Source organism: Triticum aestivum, chromosome 4B, assembly GCF_018294505.1.
Source record: "Triticum aestivum cultivar Chinese Spring chromosome 4B, IWGSC CS RefSeq v2.1, whole genome shotgun sequence".
Classification (NCBI taxonomy): Eukaryota; Viridiplantae; Streptophyta; class Magnoliopsida; order Poales; family Poaceae; genus Triticum; species Triticum aestivum.
The window spans coordinates 276,990,550-277,002,811 of NC_057804.1; the positions used below are offsets into that span (position 1 = coordinate 276,990,550).

General features: G+C 43.5%; 1 protein-coding gene across 3 annotated transcripts; it reads left to right on the forward strand.

Annotated features, from left to right (window-relative positions):
• The first annotated feature begins 5,391 nt into the window (after window positions 1-5,391).
• On the forward strand, window positions 5,392-11,716 carry LOC123091984 (protein LAZ1 homolog 1). 3 transcript variants are annotated; one of them, XM_044513621.1, is made up of 10 exons: window positions 5,402-5,613; window positions 6,867-7,145; window positions 7,521-7,937; window positions 8,105-8,161; window positions 8,765-8,873; window positions 9,352-9,536; window positions 9,627-9,715; window positions 9,884-10,139; window positions 10,747-10,989; window positions 11,075-11,716. In XM_044513621.1, exons 3-10 carry the CDS (start codon window positions 7,722-7,724, stop codon window positions 11,351-11,353), a joined length of 1,434 nt encoding a protein of 477 aa, XP_044369556.1. In that variant the 5' UTR covers window positions 5,402-5,613; window positions 6,867-7,145; window positions 7,521-7,721; the 3' UTR covers window positions 11,354-11,716. The 3 variants fall into 3 exon arrangements, with proteins under 3 accessions (XP_044369555.1, XP_044369556.1, XP_044369557.1); XM_044513620.1 differs by lacking the exon at window positions 6,867-7,145 and having other exon boundaries at window positions 5,392-5,613; XM_044513622.1 differs by lacking the exon at window positions 6,867-7,145 and having other exon boundaries at window positions 5,402-5,845.
• The last annotated feature ends 546 nt before the right edge of the window (window positions 11,717-12,262 follow it).

A 12,262-nucleotide genomic window follows, 5' to 3' on the forward strand; every position in this document is an offset into this window, starting at 1 on the left:
CCTGCGCCGGCGTCTCGTCACCGTTCGGCGTCTCCCGCCGCCCCGACCATGGCGCCATCGCCTCCGCGCCCGGCCTCGCCGCCGCCAACCTCCGTCGCCGCCGGAGCGCGTCGTCTCGCCGGCAACCGTCGCCGCCGTTTCGCCCCGTCCCAGATCCGGACGGGTGGGATGAGATCCACCCGTCCCGAAACCAAACACGCCCCCGAGCCGCCTGGATCTCGCCGTCCCGGATCTCCTCGTCCCGTTGACTTTTCGCGGAGGTGATATTTTGCCCGTCCCAGTTTTGTGTAATTATCATGCCATGTTCATCGCATCGTAACTCTGCATCCGTAGCTCCGTTTTGCGTATGTAATATGTCAAATTGTTCATCTCAACGAGTACATCATTTCATTCCATTGCATCATATTCATTTGAGGTCATCTTGATGCCTAAATCATCGTTGCAAGAGTGCTTCATGATGTTTTCTGCTGTATGTTAACAGAACGAGCTCATTTGTCATTTTTGCCATGATTGATGTGTGCATCCGATGAGGTTGATGTCTACATGTGTTTTGAACTATGCTACGTCTTCTTTACAGAGGTGCTTACCATGTATTTTTGTGATCAATGTGGTGACTAGCACAAGCATGCAAACTAGGCATCATGATATTGCTGATTTTAGTCCCTGTTCTGCTGTTATTTTGATGTCATGTAAACATGATGCTACAAAGAGATCCATGCATATTTTGAGATAGTTCAGTAAGGGTGTTTTGAACATGTGGTTATTGTCTATCCATTCATGCCCCTGGTTATAATTATGGAGTAGTCTAGCATGTCATTTTCGTGCTCTACTTTTGCTTCAAAATGTTTCCTGGCAGATTGTTTACATGTTATTCAATTTTGCCAAGCTTGTTGTAGTTGATCCTTGCATGCTATGAACTTGTTCTTGACTTGGTTTGTTTCACAAACATGTCTTCTTGATGATGCTATGCTTATCTTGTCTTGCAATGACTTGTGGTGAGTGAATCGAGCTTGTTAAGTAGTGTACTTGATGTTGCTGTTTTCCTAGGCTGAATCTGTTATTTCGCGATGCTATGTAAACCTGCTTCTACAAATCATTCTATTCATAATCTGGAGATGATCACTAAACATGTTTTATTCTACATATCATGCACTATCCATCCATGCCCCTGGTTGCATTTATAGCTTGCTGTAGCTTGTTCATATCTAGCTCCAAAGTTGCTTCATAATGTTGCTGTCAGCCTGTTAACATTAAGTTCAGTTGTTGACATGTGTTTTCCTAGTGTTCCATGCACCCTATGACCTTGATCTTGCCATGCTTAGCTTCACAAATATGCCTTCTTACTGTTGGTTGCCTTGCCATGCCATGTATTGCTTTGTAGTGAGTTGCACAAGCTCATCTACATGCCTTCATAATTCTGTTTCTGCCATGTATGAATCTGTAATATAACTTGCTATGTTTACATGGGTGCCATCATATTTTCTGTTCCTTTTTGGCTCATGGTCAGTAAAGGACTTTTGATCTATGCATTTAGTAGTTTCATGCCATGCCTTTGTTTGCCATGATAAGTTCCTGTAACATGTTGTTTGATAGCTCTAAACATTGCAACCCGATGTTATTTCTGCTAAAGTCTGTAACTGTTATTATTTGCAATCTTTCCATGTGTGTTTGAGCATGTTCTAGTGATTTCTGGAGATAGCTCAGTGTTCATGTTTTGTTATGCTTTACCTGTATATCATGTCCATGTCTTTTGTTTTCATGTTGGGATGCTATAGCATATTGTTTTGGTGCTTGCAATATGCCTAGTTGCTGTTTTGGACAGCTTGTCCTTTAAACTTGTATAGAGTGCATGTGTTGAACCGTTGCTCCGTTTTGAGTGTGCTTTATATGAAACTTGCTTAGAATTGCATGTAGTTTCATATTATCATGTTGCATCCATGTTTTGAGGTGTTTGCTTGATGTTTGTGTGCATTTTGCATCAATGTCATATTTAACTTGTGTTGCTCATATCTTCTAGGCCGTAGCTCCGAACTAAATGAACTTTATATGTAACTTGACTAGAATCTCGTGTAGATCATCTTGGTGCATCTTAACTTGCTGTTTAACAACTTGAACATAAGGTTTATTCAGATCTGTACTAACTTCGAAATATGCATATGAGGACTTACCGGAATTGTTATATGTTGTTCCCGGCCTCATTTAAACTTGCCTTGATGTGTTGCTCTTGTTTGCATCATCCCTTGCCATGAGTAGCTTCATGTAGCCGTGTCATGCATCATGCTTGTTGTGCATCATGCCTTTTCTATATGTGGTGTGTTTACTATGTTGTGTGCTTCTTTTCGATAGTTCCTGTTTCGTTGCGATCGTGAGGATTCGTTCGTCTACGGTTGGTTCGTCTTCGTGGCTTCATCTTCTTCATGGACTCGTTCTTCTTCCTAGCGGGATTTCAGGCAAGATGACCGCTACCCTGGATCTCAATACTATCATTGCTATGCTAGTTTCTTCGTTCTATCGCTATGCTGCGCTACCTATTACATGTTTATCAAGCCATCCCAAATTGCCATGAACCTCTAACCTTTGACACCCTTCCTAGCAAACCGTTGTTTGGCTATGTTACCGCTTTTCTCAGCCCTCTTATAGCGTTGCTAGTTGCAGGTGAAGTTGAAGATTTCTCCATGGTGGACAGGATTTTGGTTGGGATATCACAATATCTCTTATATTATTAATGCATCTATATATTTGGTAAAGGGTGGAAGACTCGGCCTTTTACCTGGTGTTTTGTTCCACTCTTGCCGCCCTAGTTTCCGTCATACCGGTGTTATGTTCCCGGATTTTGCGTTCCTTACACGGTCGGGTGATTTATGGGACCCCCTTGACAGTTCGCTTTGAATAAAACTCCTCCAGCAAGGCCCAACATTGGTTTTACCATTTGCCTCACCACCACCTATACCTTTCCCTTGGGTCGGCCAACCCGAGGGTCATCTTTATTTTAGCCCCCCCGGGCCAGTGCTTGTCTAAGTGTTGGTCCGAACCGGGCAGACTGCGGGGCCACCTCGGGGCAACTCGAGGGCTGGTTTTACTCGTAGGCTGACCTATCCGGTGTTGCCCTGAGAACGAGATATGTGCAGCTCCTATCGGGATTGTCGGCGCATCGGGCGGCTTTGCTGGTCTTGTTTTACCATTGTCGAAAGGTCTTGTAAACCGGGATTCCGAGTCTGATCGGGTCTTCCTGGGAGAAGGTATATCCTTCATTGATCGCGAGAGCTTATCATGGGCTAAGTTGGGACACCCCTGCAGGGTATAATCTTTCGAAAGCCGTGCCTGCGATTATAGGCAGATGAGAATTTGTTAATGTCCGGTTGTAGATAACTTGACACCAGATCCGAATTAAAACGCATCAACCGCGTGTGTAGTCGTGATGGTCTCTTCTCGGCGGAGTCCGGGAAGTGAACACGGTTTCTGGGTTATGTTTGACGTAAGTAGGAGTTCAGGATCACTTCTTGATCATTGCTAGTTTCACGACCGTTCCGCTTGCTCTCTTCTCGCTCTTATTTGCGTATGTTAGCCACCATATATGCTTAGTCGCTGCTGCAGCCTCACCATTTTACCCCTTCCTTTCCCTTTAAGCTTTGCTAGTCTTGATACCCATGGTAACGGGATTGCTGAGTCCTCGTGGCTCACAGATTACTACAACAACAGTTGCAGGTACAGGTTATGCGATGATCATGACGCGAGAGCGATGTTTGCTTGCGTTGAGTTCTTCTTCTGCTTCTTCTTCGATCGGGGGATAGGTTCCAGGTCGGCAGCCTGGGCTAGCAGGGTGGATGTCGTTTGAGTTTCTGTTTGTGTTTCATCCGTAGTCGGATGATGATCTGATGTATTGTGATGTTGTATTCGTGTGGCATTGTATGCCTCTTGTATGTATCCCCATCTATTATGTAATGTTGATGTAATGATATCCACCTTGCAAAAGCGTTTCAATATGCGGGTCTATCCTTGGTGGGACCTTCGAGCTCCTTTTGGATAGGGTCGCATATTGGGCATGACAAACTAATCCGAACATATCCGAGCAATGCCTTCAACAAGGTAACGACGCTAAAACATCGTCATTGCTAGGTATGACCAATGGGTCAGACCTAGGTTTTCACCCCGGAGCTCGAGACCGGGTACTCGAGAGCACCACCATCGGAGTCAATCATGTGTTGTCGCCACCACTTTTCCTCAACCCTAGCAGCTGCAAGACGCCAGGCAAAACCAACTAATGCCACTGCACAATCATTCCTCTACATCAAGCAATCGTCCATAGATTGCATCTCATTTTCAAAGGCAACCACCGGATCTGAAGAGTATAACCCTCATAAGACCTTTCGGTGATCATCGCAATTCGCATTGGGCGCACCGTGCAAGCCTGAGTGGTCATTCAGACCAACACTAATGGCGGAGCACCTCACCGCCGACTGCCACCTCCATGAAGAGGACCCAGCCCAGGGCATCAGCATATGGACCGACATGGCCGGATCTGGAGCACGAAAGGCATATCGAACCGCTGGCCAAGAACCACTGCAACACCCATGATCCCTGGTCCATCTCCATCGTAACATCCATCGGCAGCGCCCCACTCCTAGCGGCAGAGCAGCCATCTGAGCCGAAGCCTTGGAGCGTAGCCGGGGCCTTGGCTGCCTGGGAGTCCCGATCTAGATGGAAGGTGCCCTCGCTGCCAGGAAATCCCGATCCAGATCGAATGTGATCTGGGCTGCCTGGGACGATGGAGAAGCAGGAAAAAAACAAGACGAGCGTGCCCCGCCGCCGCCGTCCGCCGGTGGTAGCATCCTCCGGCGGCGGCGAAGGGTGTTCTGGCTTCGAGGTGGAGTTTTTTGGCGACGGCGTTGGGTGCCTCCGGAGTCGCCTAGCGACCCGGGAGGCCGTTTTCCAAACCAAAGGAGACCTAAACATTATCGTATATTCAATGAAAAAAAATTATGATGTGAATCAAAGGGTATATTTTTTTTTATTCTTACTCATAAAATTTGACATACATATCATCTCATTTTCTATAACTTTTCTATTCCTATGATTTTTCTACCCTGTGAAGGCCTAAACATCTCGGAGCCTGGATCTCTTGATATCTTGTTGCTTGAAAAAGAGGAGAAATTTGTGAGTGACGATCCGATCCGGGTCCAGGTCTCCCGCGGCTGGCTGATGGGCCCACGACCTGGCCGCCTATTCACGCCACCACCGCTTGCGCGCATCCGCAGAATAGGCACAGCACATCCACGAGTCAACCACCACCACCTGCTCGGTGGGGCCCCAAGCGTCATCTGTTGTTCTCACTGGCATGCGGGCCCATATCCCCACAGGCACGCAGATACAAACAGCGGCCGAGGCGTGCAAGTGCAAAAACCCCGTCGCTCTCGACTCCCCCTAGTCCCAGTCGAGGCCAACCCAGAGATTTTCCTTCCAACAAAAACAAGTACACGTCTCGTTGGAAGCGAAGCGGAAGCGGGAGCCGAGCCCGAGGCGAGGCGAGGCGAGGCGAGGCCCCTTCTCCACGCCCGAGGCCGAGGGCCCTAGCCGCCTGGGCGCGATCTGCTCGTCCCCCCTCCCACTCCAAAGGTCTGAATCCCTCGTCTCAGTGCGATTCCCCCTCCAGTTTGACCCGTCGGAGGCGGTTGATTTCATACCATAGATGCGCTAGTTGTTCTGCTGCAAGAAATCGGTGTTGTTTGTATGGACTCTGGAGTTGGATGATCTGGGCGGCGGGGAAGGGGGCACCAGGTTGCGCTAATCCATACTTCTCGTCAATGCTGGGTGGTCCGCGCGGATGTGGTGGGGGGTAAATCGTGAGGTGCGTCGGTGTAGTTCTGGGTGGTTCCGGTTGTTTCACTTTTATTTTACTCGTTTCTGCTATTATTAATTTTTGTTCTATTACGAACTGCTTCCACCCGGTGAGATGACTGAACTACGAGTAGTAATTAATTATCTAGTCGGCGGGGATGTTTGACCCCGTTCTATTGCTGCTGTTATATTATTACTGACGAGTCGCTCGCTAGATTGCTACTCTGCACACTTAGGCAGTGCAGAGTCTGGAAACTGGGTATCCCATTGATCTGCGGCTGCCTGTGTTGTTTCCTAATTCGTGATGTGGATAAATAGGTTGGTGGTTCAGCTTTCGACTGGTTGTTGGGAAGGGTAGGTGGACCTTATGCGAGTTTGTCATGCTATACACGCATCACATCGTGTCATGTAATTGGCAGTGTGTTCTCTAGTTTTTCTTTCACTCAATATACCCAAGGGCCAAGGAGGGCAGCCAGCATTGTCTTTCTCTTATGGCCCTGCCCATTGGCCCAGGTTCGAGTCTCCCGTCCTATCTTAGTTTTGACTTGTGGACGGAATAACTCTTTATCTCCCCACACGTTAAAAAATCAAGCAGTCAGGCAAATACAATTGCACTCCAGTCATTGTAGCAGGAAACACCTACCTCTCCTGTTCTACCCTTGCTATGCCCTAACATTTCGTCGTGATGTATCCCCAGAACTGTGTTCCCACTCCATTGTACAAGAGTAGAAGGACTTAGCCCCTCAGTAAAAGCTACCATAACCTTGTGCGACCATTGCTGAACTGAAAGAGAGTTCTATTGATTCCTGGGTTGATTGCCTATGTCTGTGGAATAGATCTTACATTAATTTCAGGGTTTAACTATGCTCTTCACAATTGGGGCAAATAGCCTGAAATTTTATTTTAAGCGAGTTATTTGGAATTCTGTGCCGCATTGCTACTTTTCTTTGAGGAAAATTACGTTCATATTTTGTTTTACTACGATGGAAATGGTTTATTATTGACGATTTTGGCTTCTTACCACCTTGTAGCTTAAACAGATTGGTTCCAGTAATGATGATTGTTGTCGATTATTTATACGAAGTTCTGTATGAATATGTTGAAGATTTAGCAAGAGGGATGGCTTGTGATTCACAGAGTAATTGAACGGTTCTATCTGTGTAAGGTTGAGCGGTTTTCCTTGGATTATTTGTTACCTCTACTGAATCAAAGGGAATGAAGGGCGGGCCTGGTGCAGTGGTAGAATCTGTCCACTTGTGGCCTGGAGGTCCTGGGTTCGAACCAACCTCCTTGCAGAATGTTATGCAAGGGTAAGGCTGTCTAGAAATTCCCTTCCCCAAGCCCCACCTTGTGTGGGAGCTTTCAGCACTGGGTATGCCCTACTGAATCAAAGGGAACATGACACTAAAAGGAAGAAATTTATTAATTCATTATTGCCATTTTTTTCCACAATGGAGATGGGCATCTAAGACGTGCGACCTTCCATGGCGTAATTATTAGAAAAAGATGGGTCTCTTGTGATTTCCTGGGTGTTTTTCATGTCGTTGGTGCTATAAGTACAATTGCTGGTACTTATAAGCTAAAAGTGCTCTTATCTTGCATGCCTTCCTTTGCCATAAGTTCTGTCACTATATCTTAAGAACAAATATTTGTGTGTTTATCTTACAATCGTTGTCAATCTGTAGGGAAGGACCAGTATGCTCCGCAGCAAAGTTTTGCAGAAGACTAAAGAGAGCTTGAGCACATCGAAGAAGCACAAAAGAAGATTTACCCCCTCAGTTTTTGAATCCTGAATTCTCTAGCTTGTAGAAGAAGAAAGCCGGAATTATAGATAGAAGAGGACAGACCACAAGCAAGTTTCCCACCAAAATACAGTCTTTGGCAGTATGGCTCCGAAAAATGTGATCCGTTTCATTTTGGTGCTGATCCATGTGAGCAGTTGTTTGGGTAGATCAGGGAAAATGTTTTCTCCTAGCTTTATCTCAGTGGCGAAGTCATTGTCAAGCTGGCCAATTTTCAGTGCAGGGATATCTGTAACTGTTTCACTTGTTCTGTCCTTGTTTCTAACTTTCGAGCATCTCTGCGCTTACCATCAACCTGAGGTAGGTTTCTATCATAATTTCAGTTTTCGGTTTATTAGAAGAATATATTCTGGTATGAAAGATTTCATACCTCCCTGAGCTGCATTTGTTCTAAGTTTTCAACTATCTACCCTGTTCTTTTCAACTGTTGCACTTTCAATTTCAGTTGTCTACTTTGTCCATTGCAGGAGCAGAAGTTCTTGATTGGTCTCATTATGATGGTTCCAGTATATGCTGTTCAATCAGTAAGTAGACCTGTCTGTTCTTGTTTTCTGTTCCAGTTTTTTGTGCAATGAGCTGCTATTGCACTTCTTAGTTCAGTGTCGATGTCACATTGCTGATACTTGGAGTGAGCATATGAACAATCAATATTTTGGAAACTGACAGCATCAATGTTGTGCTCACCATATCATGTTTGTGACCCTTTTCTAACGATTACTTTGCTAGTATAATTCTGTGATCATAATTCATGTGTATAATTTATAAACACATACCTGGTAGCATTGTTACATACTTCCACTATTTTAAGTATGCTCTGTGAGTGTTTGTACTCTAGTAAGTCTAGAATATTCTTTTTATATTTAATATAACACCCTGTAATTCCATTTTAAAATGTGCTTATTGAGGATAAGTTATACTCCCTCTGTCCCAAAATATAAGAACATTTTTAACACTACAGTAGTGTCAAGAACGTTCTTATATTATGGGACGGAGGGAGTATTACTCTTTAGTGCTTTTGTTCCTTTCTTGTACCTCCTTTTGGCTTTCACCAACTTACTTTTCTGTGTATATGGTGACTATGATTTTATTTCCTTCAATGCCAACAGATCTTTCTTATTCTTTTGTAGTTCTTCTCATTACTGAATTCAAAGGTTGCTTTCATCTGTGAGATGATGCGGGATTGTTATGAGGCATTCGCAATGTATTGCTTTGAGAGATATTTGATAGCATGCTTAGGTTGGTACTTTCTCCATTTGGATCCTTCCTATAAGAAATTGTCTTCTTTACCAATAGTTGGAAGTCAAATTGTACACGGTTGTGACTTTTAACCTGTTTTTAAAACTAACCTTTTAGTTATTGGATTGATTACTCGATTAATCTTATTTTGGGTAATACATGGGTTTCTTCTTTTTTTCTAGTAATGCAGAAATATCAATCGTCAAAAGAGGAATTTAATTATAAGAAAAGTTACAATTTGAGTTGGTATTGCCTCTCTGACTTTGGAGTTACATTTTCATCAGTTTTTAATCATAAGAATGTCGATGCTGATGAAGCACATTATTCTGTTTGCTGCTTTAGTTTGGTCAGTGCATAAGACCTGTTATATTGGAGTGAGGGCCAATATGCCAAATACCTAGTTTTTTAGCCTATAGCTCTCAGGTTTCCTTATTTATTTTCTATACTGTTCATTTGATTTTATCTTTTATCATTTTAGGCGGGGAGGAAAGTACCATCAGATACATGGAGGATCAGTTTCAACCCAGTGATAGTTCTCCTCTGCTAGACGTTGATTATGATTATGGTATTGTGAAACATCCATTCCCATTGAACTGGTTTATGAGAAACTGGTACCTCGGTCCTGACTTTTATTATGCCGTGAAGATTGGGATTGTGCAATACGTACGTATTTTATGGTGACAAGCTTTTTACCTTTGTGCCTCTTTGCTTCATGTATGTAATTGCTCTGATGTAGTTTATGATTTTCTGTAGATGATACTCAAGCCTATTTGTGCTATCTTGGCAATTTTGCTAGAACTTCTGGGTATCTATGGAGAAGGAAAATTTGCATGGAGATATGGGTAGGAGTCGTTTCCTTTGCCTGTAGTTTTTCCTGAGCAATCTCTTGAATATTGGTCGCAGACTTAAAGATGATCATTGTTTTATGCATAATTAATCTGATTCTGCATTGGGGAATGAGCAAAATATTTCAAGTTTGGCGTTCTCAGTCTCAGTCAATCCCTTTGCAGGTACCCATATTTGGCTGTTGTTCTAAATTTCAGCCAGACATGGGCATTGTACTGTCTTGTACAGTTCTACACTGCTACCAAGGAGAAGCTGGAACCTATTAAGCCCCTGTCCAAGTTTCTAACTTTCAAATCTATTATATTTTTGACATGGTGGCAAGGTATTGCTGTTGCATTTCTGTTTTCAACTGGGCTTTTTAATGGACATCTGGCACAAAGTTTGCAAACACGTATCCAGGATTATATAATATGTCTGGAGGTATGTTTTATCCATTATGTTTTTTTTTACAGTTTCTAGTCTTGGATTGATTCACTTGCTTTTACTTGTTTTCTCAGCAAGTCACCTCTATGCTTCATCTACCCTCATAGGAGTACATGCAAAACATTTGTCCAACTGTTACATGCCTATGCTTCATTTTTTTCATTCACGATGTAGTTTACTTTGGAAACAAGTTAGCTCTGATATGCATATTAACCTCTTAAGCCATGTATTGCCTATGCCTAGAGTGCCTTCTGTAGTTTGCATATTAGTGAATGATTTTACTGTGGATTGTTTCTGAGTTACATTTTTTATGTTACATGTTCACAAATGTGGAGGTTATTGTTATGGGAAGTTCCCATATCCCTTTTCCAATATTGGTTGGTTCATGTGTTGCTTTGAATTTTCTTGTACTATCACAAGTGTATATACAATGCGCTTGTTGTATCAGTGATTTTATTTGCTTGCACATTTTTGTATGTGAACTTGTGTTCACAACCGATGATGAATTTACTGCAGACAACGATGCTACTATGCTCTCTAATTGTTTAAGAAGAGTCTCTGTTTAAGTTTATTCCCACAACGTTTTGTGTCCCTTGCATGACAGATGGGGGTGGCGGCAGTGGTTCATATGAAAGTATTCCCAGCTAAGCCCTACAGGCGTGGCGAGAGAAGTGTTTATAATGCTGCTGTCATGTCTGATTATGCATCCCTGGGGGCTCCAGATCCTGAAGAAGAACGAGAGATTGATAATTTAACAATCATGGAAACCTCTCGCCCTGATTCCAGAGACAGGCGGTTGAGTTTTCCTCAGAGTGTTCGTGATGTTGTGTTAGGAAGCGGTGAAATTGTAAGTTTCTACTAGTGGTCAGTTTTCTTTTCCTCCTTTATCATTCTCTCACATTCGTTTCACTTGTGTTATGGTACCTTCTCAGATGGTCGATGATGTCAGATACACAGTCTCCCACGTCGTCGAGCCCATGGAAAGGAGTTTCACGAAGATAAATAAGACACTCCACCTAATATCTGAGAATGTAAAGCAGATTGAGAAGCAGAAGAGGAAGGCAAAGGACGACAGCCATCTTATTCCGCTGGAATCATGGTCAGAGGAATTTTCAGAAGCTCAAGATCAGGTTCAAGGTGGTAGTTTTAGTGACAGTGGATTAGCTAGGAAAAGGTACAACAAATTTCGCAGACTCCGCAGGTGGTTCTAGCAGTCTGGTGGTGGGTTTTAACCACGGCGGCTAACCTTTACCCAGAAGTAGAAGTTTATACATCATTTAGGACACACTGAGGCAAAAGAAAGGTGATTCCGGTGACTAATAGTTTGCAGGATGGCTTCGGAGCTTCCCTAGTTCCTTCTGTTTATAGCTGACCCTGGCTCAGTTTCAGGAGGTGTTGTTACGTGGGTTTTTCTATGAGAGGGGCCTTGTTTGGTACAGGCAAAAAAATTAGGCTCCGATAATTACTGATGTAACCAACCCCCAGGCTTTGGATTAACATACACTGAAGAGAGATATTTGTACGACTGGATGAACATTTTTCAATCAAATCCTTAAAGCACCTTTAGTTTTGAAGTGATTCAGAGCGCTCGCTAATCGTAGCAAGGCGTAGGCGTAAACTGTCCTGATCCTTGATCTTAAAATTATTCTTTAACCAAATGCCTAGGATATCCAACATATCTTAAAATTATTCTTTAACCAAATGCAAGAACACTAGACCGACATGCATATCCAACATATCCTAGGTAGAACATGCCATCAAGGATATTGATCTCATGTCAAGAATATTAGCATCATGACCTGATCGTTCCATCTAGCCAACACATGTGTGAACTTGAGATCGAGATCAATAGCAGCAAGCATATTGGCTTGTGTAGTGCTTTCTACCTACATATGTTACCATATTGGCTTGTGTAGTGCTTTCTACCTATGTATGTTACAGTTTGTGACATTGGCACTCTAGCAGTCACCGGAGCATCATCTATTGTGCCAATATAATCATGTGATAGCATAAAAAACAGCTATAGCTCACAAGAACACAAGCATGCCATGGAATGAAGGGCCAGTTCTTTTGGTGGCTTCTAGAATAAGCTGAATAAGCTGCCCCCTACCCTTATTCTA

Bases quoted from the DNA above. Each gene is read 5' to 3' on its own strand.
- LOC123091984 (XM_044513620.1), top strand. From the start codon at position 7,722: ATGGCTCCGAAAAATGTGATCCGTTTCATTTTGGTGCTGATCCATGTG. The intron at 9,537-9,626 runs GTACGTATTTTA...GATTTTCTGTAG, and splicing joins AGATTGGGATTGTGCAATAC to ATGATACTCAAGCCTATTTG. The intron at 10,990-11,074 runs GTAAGTTTCTAC...GTACCTTCTCAG, and splicing joins TGTTAGGAAGCGGTGAAATT to ATGGTCGATGATGTCAGATA.